Genomic DNA, 17525 nt, shown 5'->3' on the forward strand with positions numbered 1-17525 from the left:
CCAAAAGAACAAGAAAGTTTAGCAGAGAACAAAATACAGCATGTCGGTCTGGAATCTAATTGATCTAAATGATATAAACAGCAACAACAACTAGTCAATCCAGCGGTCCCTCGCATAAATCTTCATTTCTAATATATGAACATGGTTACTAGTACAATGAACTCGCGCAAATACTTGCACTTATAATTAAAATCAACTGCAGTGAAAGTTGCATGTATTTGATCCTCTACACTTTTACACATGGTTATAAACCCCAAAATCCTAGATATCCATTCTTTCAAGCACATTGAATTCCTTTCCCGCATGTATAACCATGAGAACTGCTTTAAAAAAATTGGTTAGATCTGCAATATCTAATCCGTACGTAGATCTCACACAACCACAAAAACTCGCTTCTGTAAAGATAGAACAGCAGGGCTACTGAATTTCCCCATCCTCACCAACCTCTCCATCTTCAAGTTCCTCATATCCACCATTTCTGCGGGAACCATCTCGATGTTCTCTCTTATGTCTTCTGTGTCGATTTTCACTGTCAGATTCAGGTGTATATGCACGCTACATGAAACATCAGGAAATAATAATTACTTTTTCATAGCTAAAAAGTTTAAACCAGATATATCATACAATAAGTTCCACGTACTTTTCTTGATTTTTTGCGGTCACTACTATGTCTGTGCTTCTTAGAGTCCTCTTTCTCATCCTTATCAGAACCCACATCATCAATAGAACTTTGATGCCGCTTCCGATGCTTCCTATCTTTGTCTTTCTCCCTTTTCTTATCTTCTTTGTGGTCATGACTATCAGTTAAGTCCACATTTTCACTATCTGTTTCATCCTTCTTAGATCGTTCCTTTCCCTTTTCTTTTTCACGTTCTCTCTCCTTCTCCTTTCTCTCCTTATCCTTCCGCTTCTCTTTCTCCTCTCTTTCCTTCTCCTTTTTCGCCTGCAAAGGTTAAGACCGGGACAAAAATGTCAAATTCTTGACTTTAGTAGATAACAATTCATTACATCCATCACTTGCACAAGGATATAAACACTGAGAGTTAAAATTAAAAGAAGGCTCAAACTCTCGATCTCAAGAAGCATTAAGGTCTACACACACACTTGAATAAAAAGCCAAAAAATCTAAATCAAGCCAGCAGCATATATTTCAGAACCCACCCTGATCAAATTCTACAACCCGAGTTAGATACAAGGAAGAGATAGTCAACATTTTGCACACCATATCAGGCAGGGAAACCATAACTGGGGTGGGTCTAGAACAGCGAATTTATCAGTGTGAAAGGGAAACCATGATAACGGGAAAAAAGGGTTCCAACCTAGTATATGGGCACATCGAGTAGCAATAATATATCTAACCACAAACCAAATGCAACCCCTTCATTACCTCTTCATTCACCCAAAATGATCTGCTTCACATTTTTCAGTGAAGAAAATCTAACCAAACGCAAAATCTGTGGGTCCCTTAAACGGGAACTGTGAACTTCTTAAGGAGCAGGATTTGGGCAGGAATGAAAACATTTACCAAATTATAAATCACACAAGCATCTTTTGAATCAGCGTCAATCAATTATTCACACTAGAAACATTTTAACCCACACTTCATCTTAGAGCTCAAATTTTATATGCCATGTAGCATGAGGTCTTAGTTGGTTTTTCAAGAAATAACTAATGAAGTATAATGATAGCCACAGCATATAACAGACAGTAAAAACCACACCTTTTCCTCCTCACGCTTGCGTTCTTTCTCTTTGGCCTTCTCGTGTAAACTTGTAATATATTCCTCAAAAACTTCCTTTCCAGAGTTCTCGTCCCCAACTGATCTGAAAATAATGTAGGTAGAAAAAAAAGATTATAAAATAATAATTAAATAAATATAATCCAATTGAAGCAAGTTATAAAAATTAAATACATAGTATGATCAGAAAGACCTGTATTCTTGGGTCTCTTCAAAAAGGTGTTTGCAATCTTCCCAGTTAGAAGAAGCAGTTATTTCCTACAAGGCAAAACAAATTGGGTCAATTCAATGATTGACATCTCATATAAGTTAATACTATTCGTCCATTAGAGTGCCACCGGACCTTGAATGTGTGCAAAAGCTTAGTGAAGTCATCAGCAAGTCGTTGACGCTTCTTTGCTTCTTTTTCCTCCTTCTCCTTGGCTCTCTCTAATATCTCCTCATATGCAAGCTTCAAGAAGTAAAAATATTAGCAGACTGTCAAGCCGCACAGTATGTAAAAAGTGCATGTCATAAGAATGGAATGAACAGTCACCAAACAAAGTTGGTATTAGCTGATTTAAAGACCAAACCAAACTTCATCCTGTCATGCATGAATTCAGCGTGATACAGATGATAGCATTACCATGTATTCAATTTGCCAAATGAGAAGAAGATAATGATGCACTTCGATTAATTACTGGCTGTCATCTTTCAGATCCTTCAGCATTTAGCCTCTATCTAATGAGGAAGCAATCACTCATGTAAACAATATTGATTTTCTTTCGAATTAGGTCCATGTAATTAAGCCATCTGAATTCAATATACACAAGTATATAAAAGGCCCGTGGAAGAAAAACTAGTAAACTTTTAAACCAAGAAGCATATAATTTTCTCCCAACCAGGAGCGAAACTGCTGCAAACATTGTAAACTTTTAAGAAAGTATGAGAAGCAACTTCAATATAATTTAATGCAACACACAAACCACTTTTCTTTCAATTAAGCAGGTATGAGGAAAATATGTCAGGAACCAATAAATAACACACTCAACACATGTTTTACAGACCTTCCGATTTCACATATGCTAATGGCAATAATTCGTTCAGTTCAACACAGCAAAAGAATATATTGAAAAGAAAGGAAAAAGTTAAAGTTTAGGATGGTTACCTTTAAGTTGAGCTCTGGAATTGATGGGGAACCAATATCTTTCACAACAGCAGCCTTAAATTCTTCAAATGTCCATGAGGAAACCATTGCAATCTGTGGGGGAGAAAAAAGCACCTGATAAATGACATGTTTTTTAAAATGCCAAGCAAGTTCATAACATCTTACCTGCCCTTGCTTCATTGCATCCTTTACCCGTGCTTTATCTTCCAAAAACTGTCAATAAGTGAAAGTAAAATGTCACATAAAAAGTGACATCCACTGCAGGTTGTAGTGAAATTTGAACTTAAACTACCAATCATAGTAACTTCGCTATTCTAGGGCCTAAATATAGCTAATCCAGTGTTTGGTTCAATAATTTTCCAAAGAATGAGAATCCCTTGATGTGGTTTGATATGTTTATGGTCCCAAAGGGATCATCTGTTTAATATCATTATGATTCAAACAATGGAAAAACATGAACTAAACAGAATAAAAAATAAAACCAATGATCATAGTAAATGAATCAGAACATCTGTGGTGTAAAATGACAGGCAACATACCTGTTTCTCTAATTCTTCAGCAACATCCTCAAACAAATCTTTTGGTGTTGAACCAGATGTGTTTAATGCAACAGCTTCGTACTGTGGCAAGTCTTTGACCTACAATTAATCCAAAGACAATAATAAGTATCAAACGAAACTTCTGATGCATGAGTTATTCCCATACCGTTGCCTTTCAATTTAATATACTCCTTCATATATTATCAAAAATTTAAAGTGTAGCACCTTCATACAGTAATCGCGCCACTGACTTTTAGCTGTAAGAGTACCGTCAGCAGCATGTTCTTCCAAGAGCTTGCGAAACTCATCCCGGTTTTTCCTCTCAATCCGCCTCAATTGTTCCTGAAATTTAGTGAAATACAAATATAAAAAAATAAAACTATAAGAAAAGTAATATGCCTTCATGCAAATTATACCTTTTGCATCTTCTTTTGCTCCTCTTCCTCCTTCTCAAGGTCACGAATATAGTCCTGCCACAGACCATGATACAGTTATAGCATACAGGAACAACCAATCCTCACAAAGACACATAAAATGAATCATATATTATGTGATCTACCTGGAAAATGAGCAAGCGGTCAAGCTTTTCAAGACGCAAGCATCTCTCATCGTCCTCTAAGCGATCTTGAACTTTACGCCATTGGCTGTTCACCTACAAGTGCATGGCGATCATGGAAAATGTTATCTATAAAAGCAATCACAATATATACACATATCCATTCATTTTACAAGATTTACCTTAATAAAGTCGCAAGACTCCAGAAATTCCCTGTACTCTGATATATTCCTCCTATGCTCTTCAGCAGCGTATTCTTTCTCCTGCAGTCAAATATGCAACTTAAGCAGTAAGAATAGCCACCTTGAAGACATACAAACTACCTAATTCAGCTGTCCACTTCAGAAGGGAACAATGTGATGCATGGCAACCAATTCACAGAAAAAGATAAATGTAGCTCGTAGTTCAACTTGTTTCTCCCTTTTGCGTGGAGCTAAAGAATTTAAGTTTATGCTCTTTGCTAACTGCTTATATCCACTGTCATCTAGCGTGTCAAAATCTATGTACCATTACACCTAAAGGGCAATTCACCAAAAGGACAAGGAAAATGAGGAAACCACATTAAAGATGAGCCTTATTTAAGCTAATTGGACGCAAAGTAAAAAGTGGAGATTAGTTAGCTACACATGGTTCTTCTGGACATGATGGGAATTAATTACTTAATCCAAGGTCAGAGAAGATTCATGAAGAAAGGGTATACCCACTCTTTAATTACTCTTTTATTCCTTTAGGAATCTATGGAAATGTTCTTGGTAATGCTGTTCGATTTTCAGTAGCACTTATCAAGGTTAGCAATGCAGAGAATAAATAATAGTAATACTAATAATAATAAATCTGAAGTTCCTACCATTGCATGAAGTAGAAGAAGAAGATGACAGACCATTCTAATTACACCTAGTATGGAGTTACAAAACTTAAAAACTTTAAGATCAACATATTTCTCCATATAGGGAAGAACAGTGTAACATTAATCAGTAAAGCAATATGTGGTGACCATAGTTAATTATTGATTAAAACTGGAAAGGGAAGAATAAATCAAAGATTTGATCCTCCTAAGTTAGGCAGGTAGCCAGCGAATAAGTCTATCTCACTGCCCAAATTGTGAATCTTCAACATATTTAATACATAACAAAGCCTGAAGTACCAATTCTCCATTTTTTAATAGATTACCAGAATCTTTGTTATTGAATTTCAGATCAAATAAAATTCCCAATTTACAGTATAATAATGACATCTGGTAGTGTGCATGAGTTAGAAATGAAAAATGAAAGTAAAAACTGTTACCTTCCTCTCAAGTTCTACAATGTAGCTCTCATAGAGATCTTCCCGATCTCTAGCTCGTTCAACAGCCTTAAACCGTTCATCATTTTCAAACATAGTTACAGCTTTGCTGATCATGCAAAAACATTCGTAAGAACATCTGAGATATTTTCATCCTATCCAGTCATAAATTAACTTATAGAAAGGACTGAATCAAATATTTATGACAGAGGGAAGAAGTAAACCTCCATCTAATTGTTGATGTGAGTTCCTTGGACTCCTATAAAAAAGACCGAGGATTAATTTTTTGTTAAGATCATAAATTGTATTAAGAAAATGTAATAATCAAGTAGGACTTGTAAGCAACATACTTCTAGCATTTTTGTAAATTCTTCCCGAGCCCTTTTTTGCCTGATACGCCTCTCTTCATTCTCCAACTTTTTCCTTTGGCCCAGGTACTATAAATTAACAAATCTGATTAGTTTTAGGTCATAATGTGATGGGAAGTAATCTTGATGCAAAGAATGTCAAGCAGAGAGTCATTCAATCCAGCTCTAATATAACAGAGCTATCTATACTCAGCGCACAACACAAGAAAGATTGTGCAGAACCTCTGAAGTAGTTATAATCATTACACCCTTACCTCATTAAAAGCCTGCTTCCGCTCACCCAGTGTTCTTAAAGCACCATATCTTTTGTCATTAATGATCTCTCTCATTGCCTGACATAAAATCTCAATACTGTTATAAGCTTCTCTTGCAATATACTATGGTGATCATACGAACGGGATAGTCATGCTACCTGCTCCCAGGTCCAATCAGAGTGGACATTTGCGGATTCCAGGAGTGATTTGAATGCATTTTTTGCCTCCTAACAGAACGCAAAAGTATTCTTTTTATATGAGAGAGAGATAGAGAGTAATGAAAGCACATCAGACAAAGGCATAAAATCAAAGGTCAGTACCTGCTTACTGGCATACACCAATGGCTCATCATCAATTGCTTTCTCCTCTGAAGGAGTCACGTTGACTTTTCCAGCAACTGCCATTCCTTTCTTTGCTTCCTGCCATAAAGAACTCTCAGAAAAAAAATTAACATTTGATCGTGCAACACAAACTAGCCAGATTAAACTGGGCTTGCATTCTTCACATACACAAGCTCTCCAGAAAGATATGCAGAATGAAATTATGTACAATTTTTCCATATTATGAAACCTGACAACTTCTGTTGGAATAAAATTTTGCAAAGGCCATTATAGATGAGAATTACCTCAATATCTTGAGTAAAAGCTCCATCAATTGAACTTGCAATATCTTGAGATGCCTGATTTTCATTACCTCTGTCATTTTTCGTATCATGCAAGACCAATTTGAATTAGGAACCATGACACAACCCCCACAAAAATCAATATAAAGAGAAAAACAGAGGAATAAATCCATACACTGATTTTGTATTGGTGTTGACCAAAGTAGAAGGAACTCCAGTACTCCCCAAATTAGAAGCAGGCAGTGGGGACACACTCACCACGGCAGGTTGAACTCCAACAGAACCCGTTGCCATGGAAGACTGTACACCAGGAGCAACCAATGATCCCGAAGGCGTAATAGGAGAAGGATTAGAGAAGGCAGAGATGGGTGTAACTGCAACTGGACTCGAGACTGTCCCAGGTTGGGCTGAAGAAGTGCTGGGCCCAACTGAACTAGCTCCAGCATGTATTTCAGCTGAAGCAGTTGCAGGAGGAGCATGAGGAGTCAAATTCATTTCTGATTGTGTTCCCTGATTAAGTTCTCTTTGAGCTTGCTCACGAGCCAGCTGGAAGCAAGTATAGTACAAAGTGAGAACATGAACAAAAAAGTGGAAAAAAAATAAATAAATAACAGTCCATAAGAAGAAACCTTCAACTCCTCTGGAATTGTCCATTTAGATTCCCTCGTAACCTTGTTGTAGTAATACCTGCAAAAGCCATTTGCACATTAATATAAAGAAGTAACATTAACAAACATACTAAGGAAAAATAATTATTATTCTTTTTTATTTATTTTTAATTTATCATAAATAAAAAATAAAAGAGATATAACTATAACGTACTTTTTCCCATCTGCAGAAGTATATTCTTTCCAAACAGTTGATGCATCGGCTCTCTATTACAGTGACAACAATGATTAAGTGAAAGATAGTAGTTAAGTAATTTGAGAAAGAATACTAAAGGACATGATTTTAAATTTATGGCAATGAGCAGTAAACAGTAAAAATGAGCAAGTTAACTGGAAATTAACATTACACAAGCTTCTACATTGAGCATTTAAAAAACACAACCATGGTCACATGATAAGAAAGAAATTTAAAGGACAAACAATTTGAAATAAATGTGTCCATCATCTATCGGAGATCCATACATGTCTGTAAACAAAGAGTCCTGCCCTGCTGCGGCCAATTACCCACCAGACAAGTGTATCATGAGAGTAAATGAATAACTTTAAACTGATCCCTCATTGCAAATAAGAATTGGAAAAGAAAAGCGACTGTAGAATAATTTCAGCCAAATCCCATACACTTGCACACACAGTAATGCATGTGCAGATGTTAATTATACATGCAAATATGCAAACAGACTCATCTATTTCTGTTATTGCCTTTATTTAATGAGAACCATAACATAGAAACAGACTTATACACTTGGAAGGAAGGATAATAGAAACAAAATGAAGATGGACAGAAGCCTTAAACTGCCTCAATATGGACAATAGTAGCCTCATCCTAAAACTCCACCGAGGAGAATGCATATGTAGGGGAAGGCAACAATCACTACTTGGCATGCTCTAACCACATCCAACTAAAAGATAAATAAAATATAAATAGCAATTATTGCCTGTCTTGTGAAACTGAAACCTCGTCTTCAAAGTGAGCTTATAGAGCAGTCGTAAAATTTCTCCAGATTTGCCATGACATCTACAAACCAGTTGAAGCACATGCATATAAAAGGATAATTCGCGGAAAAAAAAATTGTGATCAATTTAAGCACAAGCACATGCTACAACCTAAAACTGTAAACATCCATAAACAGCAACAAATTTTTGTACAATACTGAAAACATTTCAAATGCATGTTCAACAGCACATTGGAGACGCTATGAGAGTTCTAGCTACTGGTAAACAGTCAGTAATATGACTCACCTCCAGTGGAGTCATCAATTCTAAAGGTTTCTCCCAACTGGATTGTCTAGTACTTCTGTTGAAGTAATATCTGAGAAAATAAAATATAAAAAAAAGGATCAATTCAGTAAACAGAAACAAAAGAGCTTACCCATATAAGTTGGAAAGTTAACTAAGAAATAACAAACCACTACAACATTGTGTCAGCCTATACATATCTTACAATTATAAATTGAGAATTATATCAAGGAGAAAAAAGTAGAATATATGTCCCGCTAACAAAATTAAAAATTCAGACCAAAAAGGAAAATAATAAAAATTACCTTCTCCCATCAGTTGCCATATGTTCTTGCCAATCAGAAGCAGACGGCTGTGTTAGATTAGGAACATTTACAGCCTGCAAATAGAAGAGTAGAAATTACATAATTAGTAATAATTTCCATTCATTATTCGCAGGACAATAATACACTCCCACATGATACCTAAACCAGGATTCAGAAATAAGAAGTCCAAAAAGTAAAAACATATCGCAGATTTCATATTTGCTTGCATTCTATTGATTTTAAAAACAGTAAATATACTCGCGCCTGATGCCTGAATCGGGATTCAAAAATAAAAAGGCTAAAACTTATAAGATCTATCACAAACTTCCTATTTGCTTGCATCAATTTTGAAGTCTCCATCATCAAAGCCAACTAATGACAACAACTGAGCATGTAGGTTCCAGGTAAATGGAAACAGGAAATGTTACCAAAAACCATTATAACCACACAGCCACCATCAGCATGACATCTTTAGCACTAATTCTCATTAGAAAAAAATCAAGACCAAGTGGCCATGATACTTAATCGTTACTCTAACAATAACAGTATATGGCTCATTTTCAATCTTTGAAAAGCCAAAATGTAGTGACAGAAGAAGTCCACATAAGTTTAAACATGTTTCATGGAGGATTTATCACATCATATATTCGTGATCAATATAATAAAATGATTGGAAAAGGCACTTTTTCAAGCATAAGAAAACCAGATGGCTTCATTCATTGGTATCAAATTGTGACATTAATTTTAATGGTGTTGAATGTAAATGATTACAATAAACAAAGCACTTACAGGATCTGGGAAAGGAGTGCTTGTAGGTTGCTGGCTAGGCTGCTGTTGTGGTGTAACAACTGCTGCACCCTGATGATTACTGGAGGACATCCAAGGTTGTCCAGCAGCAGGTACAGCATGTGCTTGCTCTTGAGACATTGGCTGAAACTGTGATGAAGAACTGACATTATTCTGTGGCTGGACAAAAGAAGGCGGTGCATACTGAAACAAATCAGATGCATGTAAACATGTGAAAAGCTGTGCTCTTAAGTCAAAGAAAAATACGTAACATACGTAATTTAGAGCCTTTTGACCAAATAAAACACATAGCAAGTTAACACACTAGTGAGATCATACCATATATGATGAAGGATAAGGCATTCCAGGCATCTGATTATTAAAAGGTGGGGCAGGTTGTTGAGAGTGTGATGGGACAGATGTAACTGGCCTCGGCTGATAGTACGGCATAGGTAAAGCCTGTGATGAAGGTTGAGCATGACCAGGCTGACTTGGCCTGAGAGGATACGGCTGCATTTGTTGAGAATATTGCAATGGCTGACCTTGTCCCACAGGCTGAAATTGTTGGGGAGCTGATGAAATAAAGTGTTGTCCTTGCTGTGTCGGTACCATTGGTCGATACTGCACCAAAATGAGATTTAAAAATACAGCACTTAATAACAAGAAAGTTAAAACTAGAGACACAAGAAGTCACCAAGCATTGACGACATGAAGAGAAAGAGGGTAGACCAAAACTTTGAGGACCCAAGGAATCAACTGGAGTGGCTAGTCCATAGAGGGGTATAACAGAAGGTATTTGAAATTCAAAATCAATAAATATCTCACATATGCCTCTCAGGAAAAATTTGTTTGCAAAAATACAAATGGTGTAAAATTATAGGCCCATTGACAACAAGGATGATCGAAAATAAATTTTATTTGTCCCCTCAAGCCGACATGTACAGGTAAATCATTACCCTAACCTCATAAGCCAGAAACTAAGTCGTGATTTATGCGACTGATGTCTAACAAAATTGATCTAAACAAGCGCATATAAAGACTGCCTAGCCGAGACGAGGTTAGAATTTCAGTACCTGAGCAGCTGAGGACTGAGGGTTATTTGCCATTTCAGCACAACATAAGCAATCGTCTCAATTCAACTGCGAAAACAATCAATAATTAGCCCAAATATGTGTAGAACATTGACTTAGGCATCAATTTTGCAGCTTTCGGGTTCGGATACAAAAACAAAAGCTCAAATTGACCTAATGCACTACTTCTATCTAGATTTCCCATATCTATGTGCGCACATTCATTAAGAATAAGTTCAAATTCGACATATAAGTATATAAAATTGTAAACACATAGGTTAATCCATTTGTTCTAAGCACTTAAAGCTAAGTAAAACAACGAAGAAAGAAGAAGAATGAAGAATGAGAATTTTTGGCAAGAGAGACTGACAGGTGATAAGGCGAGTGGGCAATTAGTGGTGCGAGGACTTGTTGCCGTTGACGCGCCGGAGAGGAGAGATCTCAGAGAATCTGGTTCAGCACTCTGGTGTTTCTAGGGTTTAAGGGATTTGGTGACGAAGAAGAATCGGAGGGTCGGAGACAGTTATGGGGGGTATATAAACGTTAACCGCCTCGGGCAATAATAACCCTGTGAATCTTGGAATTTACACGCGGTCAGAGCTTTTCTTTTACTGCCAAGCTGGGTCGGGTCTATTAAAAAACCGACCCTCTGTAGAGCTGGATGCGGTGGAAAACCGACCAATAAATCTGCCAACCGGCTACCGATTGGCGTTGGTGGGTTTTCCAAAATCTAAAATCGATACCGCCGCCGTTGGTCCAAAATGCCAGCCCTACTTGATACGGTATAGTAATTTCGCTTAAAAACAAAAAAGATAAGATTGTTCTGAAAAATAAATTAAACTACACTTTTCAAGTTGTTGAATATCAGTAGTGTTCACCTGGTCAGTTGCTGACCAAAGAATTTATGCTCAATAACCCTTAGATTTACATCCAAAGGTGGAAAACAAAACATCTCAACTTAATAATAATTCTCTCTACCATTGGATTTACATCCAAGGGTGGTTGAACATTATTTTCTTGGTCAATAACTGACCAAGTGAACATTTTCGTGTTGAATATAACTCTAGAGATGCAATCTCGTTAAAAACCTTATTTGATTATAGAAAATTAAAATATTGTACCTTTTACATCAAGGAGACTTATCATCTAATAAAGTCTTCTTGAATCATGGAGGTCCGACTTCTTTTTTATAGCTTGTGCCAATAATAGATAGTCATTTAAGTGGTGGCATAAGGTTTTTTTTTTTTTTTTAAAGTCTGAGGCTTTTATTACTATACCAAATACTACGATACTTGATGATAATGTGGCATAAATATTCTCTTTGCGGGAAGTCCATATAGGTTGGATTCGAGGACGTTTTCTTCATTGCCGTAAAGTAATGTTTTGTAGACCAAATTATGTGTGTACCGTGTGATGTGGCATAAACCCTTGATCTAAATACTAAAGAGACCAAAAGTAATGGTACGCACGTATTTAAATACCACCGCAAATCCATGAAAAAAAAAATTACATATAAATCAACTAAAAAGCATGTAAAAGTGAATTTTGTTTACCAAATTGACAATTTTTAGATCCTCGGGTGAATGAACATATTCACCCTCCCTTGCGATTAACGCATAATAACTTTATAATTTTATAATACAACCATTCATGTTGTATAACGTAATACAAAGATTAACTTTGTAAAAAATAAATCAAATTGAAGACTTTTTAGTTATTCATTTCTATGAAATACATGGACGGTTCATCATAATAGTAGTAAGTGTTGTTAGAACCATCTTTTTTTTTTTTGATCAAGTAAATAACATTTAGTGAGTCGAACTCACAACCTCCCACTTACAAAGAGGAGGGTAGAACCTTCCATTTGTTTGATTCAATCAGATAATTAAATGATTTCCGATTTGATTGATATTTTACAAAGATGATCTTTAAAGGCTAATTTAAGATATGGATCGTTGGATTATAAATTTATTAAATAAAAGTATGTTAATCGACAGTGAGGGTGAACCTAAGAATTGTCCGTAGTGCCATCTACTTAGCCAAAACCAATATGAATTGGTTCGGTTGATTAAATATAATTAGGCTTGAAAATGTCAGTTGGGAGTAAATTAAAATGGTTAAAGTTTTAAGGATACATTTGATTTCAAGTTCTAATACACTGTGAAGCTTATGGTTTTCTAAGGCCCCGTTTTGCTGTTGCTAACTGGGGAAAATTAATTTGGACAAAGTTTATTCCTCTTCGTATGTCTTTACTAGTTTGGAAGGTGTTAAGTGGTCGTATATTATCGGATGACTTCCTTCAAAAGAGAGGGGTCTCTCTTGCATCTCGGTGTTATCTTTGCCACATTCAAGTGGAGTCTCTTGAGCATATTTTTCTCTCTTGTTATCGGATGACTTCCTTCAAAAGAGAGGGGTCTCTCTTGCATCTCGGTGTTATCTTTGCCACATTCAAGTGGAGTCTCTTGAGCATATTTTTCTCTCTTGTTCTTTTGCATCATCGTTATGGCAATGCTTAGTGGATGTGTTTGAGCTAGGTATGGTTCATGGTTCCCTTATGAAGAGGTTACAACAGGGCTTGGATCATAGTCGCGGTCCTCAATTGTGTGAGCTATGGCTCACCGCTTCTGTGGCTTTATTATGGTGCATTTGGCATTTTTGAAACCGGGCTAAGTTTGATGGTGTGCAGGCCAACATGAATAATGCTTGGAGATTAATTAAAGGGCAAGTTAGCTCCTCCGATAGACTTGGTTCTGGTTACATGTACAATTCTGTTCAAGATCTTACTATTTTGAAGAAGTTTCCTGTCCCCTGCAAGCCTCGTAGGGCTCTACGGATTGTCGAAGTTAATTGGCATCCTCCACTTCTTGGTTGGGTAAAGATTAACACTGAGGGTGCTTGGAGTAGCTCTTCCGGTCATGCGGGTTATGGTGGCTGTAATACCCCGAAAATTCATATTATTTTCCGAGGACATTTTGGAAATGATTTCGTAGCCATGGAAGGAAGTACGAAGCTTTGAGGAGTTGTGAATTTAGCTCGAACAATTTTATTTCGAAATCGAAAACGTATGTGATTTAGGGGGTCTCAAAAAGTGACTTTTTATACGTTTGGAATTTGGGAAAAACTTCCTTCATGAAAGTTGTAGAGCTCGTCGATATGATCGCGTGCATATGCGGAATACAAAAATCGGAGTTCGTATGAATTAGTTATGATTTTTCGAAATAATTTTCAGTTTAGTATAAACTTCCAAAAATGGAAGTTTCCAAAAATAATTGCCGGCCTTCCATTTCGGGAAGCCCCCCCCCCATTCTCTCTCTTCCTCCCGCGTCCGGAAGCCGACAGAACTGGACGATTTTCGTCCGGCCATTTCTTCCTCCTCTGGCCACCAAATCACTCCAAACTTCTTCCATCGTGTTCGCCTCTTCCTTGCGCAGCCATCTGTGGCAACCTTGCACGGCGGTGAGGCCTGTAGCGGCGGTGGTGAGCTTGAACCGATTTGAGTTCGATTTTAGTCAACACCGGTTTTCTCCTAGCTCCGGCCACCAAAACTTCCGATCCTTAGCTCTATGAACTCAGCTCAACCTGCTGATCATCATACCAGAAGGATCGCACCTGGAGTGACCGGTTTCACGTTCGTCGGAGCTCCACCGGTTTTCGATCGAACACCAAAACCTTCGATCAGGTATATCTCGAGTTGTAGAGCTTTGTTTTGAATGATTCTTGAACCAGTGAGTTCGCCTTGATGTTCTTAACAACTCTACAGAAGGAATCGAGGCCTGAGATTGAAGTTTTTACGTCGAAATCGAGGCTCGCCGGTTTCTGCATTTCTTCGCCGGTTTCTGGAAAATTTCCGGCCACATTCATACGGTTCTAGGTAATTTTCGTCCACTTCCCTTCATTTTTAGAATTCATGATAGTTAGGAAAATTGTTGGGCTTGATGAGATGAAGAGGAGCAGCCTGGCCCCGACACCATTGGCGGTGGTCGGCAAAGGCTCTGTCCAAACTCCGGCGACCCTTTTCCGGCCACCTCCGGGGGTCAAAAATGTGATTTCTTAACATTTTTAGATTCTACGTTTCAATACGATCGTTTGCATATATAATTCATAATTTTTGGATATCGTATGATTTAGTTATGAATTTTACGGTTTCGATTATTTTCGATTGTTCGATTAATGATCTGTGAAGATCGGACCGTCCGATGGACTTGTAGTTTTGATATGTTGATCGTATGACTGTCCCAGTGACCATGTGTGGTCATGGGCGAAGATCCGACCGTTGGATCTTCGTATAATTGTGAAATAGTGATTCGGAAGGCGATTCGTGAGAATCCGACCGTCGGATTTTCATGAAATTTTGTGGAGATGTTTATAAGGACGATTCAGGAAGATCCGACCGTTGGATCTTCGTGATAATTTTGGAGGATGATCCTAAGGGCGATCCGTGAGGATCAGACCGTTGGATCATCATATAATTTCGATCCGACCGTTGGATCGTCTTTATTTTCGAATCCGACCGTTGGATCACCTTTATTTTTGAATCCGACCGTTGGATCGTCTTTATTTTAGAATCCGACCGTTGGATCGTCGTTTAAGGTTATTTCGTGTTTCGTTTACTAAGCAAAGACCATACTTGATCAGGTACTTGACGGTTTGAGTTGACGAGCGTTCGGAATATTGATATATTCGACTTTTTAGAAGACGCAGCTGGATTAGAGGTGAGTAAACCTCACATGGTTCATATTACGAACCGAATAAATTTAATTACTTTATTTTTGTGGTAATTGTGTGAAAATATTTATGGAATAAATATTTGTTTTAAATCATATGGACTTGATCAACTACGGTCCATAGGTAAGTAAAATGATTTTATTATACAAATGAATTTCACGGTTTTTATACTTGAACTATAGTTGGTATTAGTGGTCATTCCTGAGCGGATGATTACGTATATATATATTTACGTGAAATATATATGTTGGTTGGTGTGTGATTGGTATGATGAAATGATTGAGAATGGATTGGATATTATTCAAGCTATTAATCTCCCATTTAATTGTTGAATAATGAAATGTTGATCATGTGATGTGAAAGTTATTTTATATGCCCAATTGTGAATATGCGGAAATTATTTTAAGAAGTAAAGATTTGTCTTGAAATAATATGTCTCTTATGTGGGTGTACATATACATATTTACAATCTAAAATTTATAAAGATTGTATGTTGTGAATTTGATTATGTCTGAAAAGTACAATTGTGAAGCCGGGTGATTACAACAACCCTGTGCTTAAGTGAATTACTGGTAAATGTGTTTTGGTGTTATGTGGAAGTTAGCCTTGGGCCCTAGTCCCTACAGATAGTGCACTATTATACTCTTAGGAAGGTTGCTTATTTTGAGTATACATACTTTGGTATTGTCCTTGGTATGCTGATGGCTGTCCCATGCTTTGGTATAGTACGTTGGACCCTAGCATGTGGATTTATGATTTGTTACCAGTCAACCTGGTTTTCCCGTGTTTTTGGTATAATACGTTGGACCCTAACACGTGGATTTATGATTTGTTACCAGTTAATCTGAAAATTCACTAAAAAGAGAAGTGTACTTATGTTATTTTGATCAAATATCTATCTATGATATATTTTGAATATGTGAAGGTGTTAGTAAAAAGAAAATCAAGCATGTGTTGCTTTAATGTTATTTCACATATTCATGTTACGATATTTATTGGTTGTGATCAGTATTTTTAATATGTGAAGGTGTTGGTAAAAAGAAAATCAAGCATGCATTGCTTTAATGTTATTTCACATATTAATGTTGCAATATTTGTTGATTGAGTTTTAAAAGAGAGTATCGAAAAATACTTACTTTTATGTTTCTGTGATTTTTGGAGATACCTTGTGAGTGTGATGATTGTTTACTTGAGTTATAATAATGGTAATTTAATCAATCAGCAGTTCTTTCTTGTTTACTCACGAGCTTTGCAAAAAGCTTACCGGGTTTTGTGTTGTTGCAATCCCGGTACACTATTCAAATTGTGTAGCGGGTAATCTCACAGGTCAGGAGAATCAGGCAGTGATCGTGCAGTTTAGAGTACTAGTATTAGATTTACAGCATTTGTTTTGTGAGGAGAATTATACTCATTTGAGTTTTACAATTTGATTTGGTGAGAGTGTGCTGTAATAAGTAGCTCGAGGATTTGGTTTATGTAATATTAAGAGGTGTAAACTAGTGGTTGTTTCTGAGAGAAAAATTCAGAACGCTATTTGTATTGTTATTAGTCATGTTCCGGATTTGAATCCTTATTTCAAAATTCGGGGTGTGACAGTGGCATCTTTAGAGATTTCAAAGGTGGTATAATGGGTGCTTTTTGCTCTAATCTTAATATTCCAAGCTTTGTGGCAGCGGAGGTTATGGCAGTCATCAAGGCTATTGAGTTAGCTTGGGTCCGGGACTGGAAAAATATATATGGTTAGAAGTGGACTCGGCTCTTGTCCTTTAATTCCTTCATTCTCCTCACTTGGTACCTTGGCAGCTACGAATTGAGTGGCATAATTGTTTGCATCGTATCTCTCAGATGCATTTCCGTTCTTCACACATCTATCGTGAGGGCAACCAAGCTGCAGATGCTCTTGCTAACTAGGTCTCTCTTCTACTGGTTTAACATGGTGGGACATACCCCCAGATCTTATTTGTTCCCACTGTAGGAAAGACTCCTTGGGGTTGCCTAATTTTCGTGTTCGTTAGTTACGCTTTCTTCTTGTATTTATCATCTGTTTTCTCTTCCGATTGTTTTCTTTGGAGGAGTTTTGGGTTTTATGTCCCCTCCCCTCCTTTTTGTACTTTTCTTTTCTTTTCTTCGAAATAAAATTCAATAGGGGGTGAGTCATCGATCTAGGCTTTTCCTCTGTTTATTAAAAAAAAGTTCTAATACACTGTGTATGGATATAGCTTCCTATGAA

The 17525-nt window shown here is 36.9% G+C and overlaps 1 protein-coding gene and 1 long non-coding RNA gene across 5 annotated transcripts; one reads left to right on the forward strand and one right to left on the reverse strand.

Annotated features, from left to right (window-relative positions):
- Positions 1-43: 43 nt before the first annotated feature.
- LOC112170032 (pre-mRNA-processing protein 40A) lies at positions 44-11130 on the reverse strand. Of its 4 annotated transcripts, none has more exons than XM_024307177.2 (28): positions 10941-11130; positions 10574-10639; positions 9840-10121; positions 9504-9650; positions 8715-8788; positions 8413-8482; positions 7328-7380; positions 7135-7192; positions 6681-7051; positions 6509-6578; positions 6204-6302; positions 6042-6110; positions 5884-5961; positions 5612-5698; positions 5486-5520; positions 5265-5370; positions 4163-4243; positions 3984-4076; positions 3841-3894; positions 3650-3766; positions 3425-3523; positions 3051-3098; positions 2886-2978; positions 2082-2189; positions 1932-1996; positions 1721-1823; positions 641-943; positions 44-555 (listed from the first exon to the last, which is right to left on the reverse strand). In XM_024307177.2, the coding sequence occupies exons 2-28, from the start codon at positions 10604-10606 to the stop codon at positions 418-420; spliced, it is 2934 nt and encodes a 977-aa protein (XP_024162945.1). In that variant the 5' UTR covers positions 10607-10639; positions 10941-11130; the 3' UTR covers positions 44-417. The 4 variants fall into 4 exon arrangements, with proteins under 4 accessions (XP_024162945.1, XP_040364016.1, XP_024162944.1 ...); XM_040508082.1 differs by having other exon boundaries at positions 44-529; positions 9504-9704; XM_024307176.2 differs by having other exon boundaries at positions 9504-9680; positions 10941-11129.
- A 2717-nt stretch (positions 11131-13847) lies between these two features.
- LOC112172224 lies at positions 13848-17454 on the forward strand. The gene is made up of 4 exons (XR_002925246.2): positions 13848-14249; positions 14331-14441; positions 15206-15282; positions 16607-17454. It is a non-coding gene; the product is annotated as an uncharacterized LOC112172224 (long non-coding RNA).
- Positions 17455-17525: the final 71 nt, after the last annotated feature.

This window comes from Rosa chinensis, chromosome 6 (genome assembly GCF_002994745.2).
Source record: "Rosa chinensis cultivar Old Blush chromosome 6, RchiOBHm-V2, whole genome shotgun sequence".
Classification (NCBI taxonomy): domain Eukaryota; kingdom Viridiplantae; phylum Streptophyta; class Magnoliopsida; order Rosales; family Rosaceae; genus Rosa; species Rosa chinensis.

What these genes read in the sequence shown, in the direction of transcription:
- LOC112170032 (XM_024307175.2), bottom strand. Translation starts at nt 10,606, where the DNA reads ATGGCAAATAACCCTCAGTCCTCAGCTGCTCAG. An exon ending in AATTGATGACTCCACTGGAG is followed by an intron (nt 7,381 to 8,412) that starts GTGAGTCATATT and finishes TCACTGTAATAG; the next exon opens with AGAGCCGATGCATCAACTGT. An exon ending in TTGTAGAACTTGAGAGGAAG is followed by an intron (nt 4,244 to 5,264) that starts GTAACAGTTTTT and finishes ATTTGACTGCAG; the next exon opens with GAGAAAGAATACGCTGCTGA.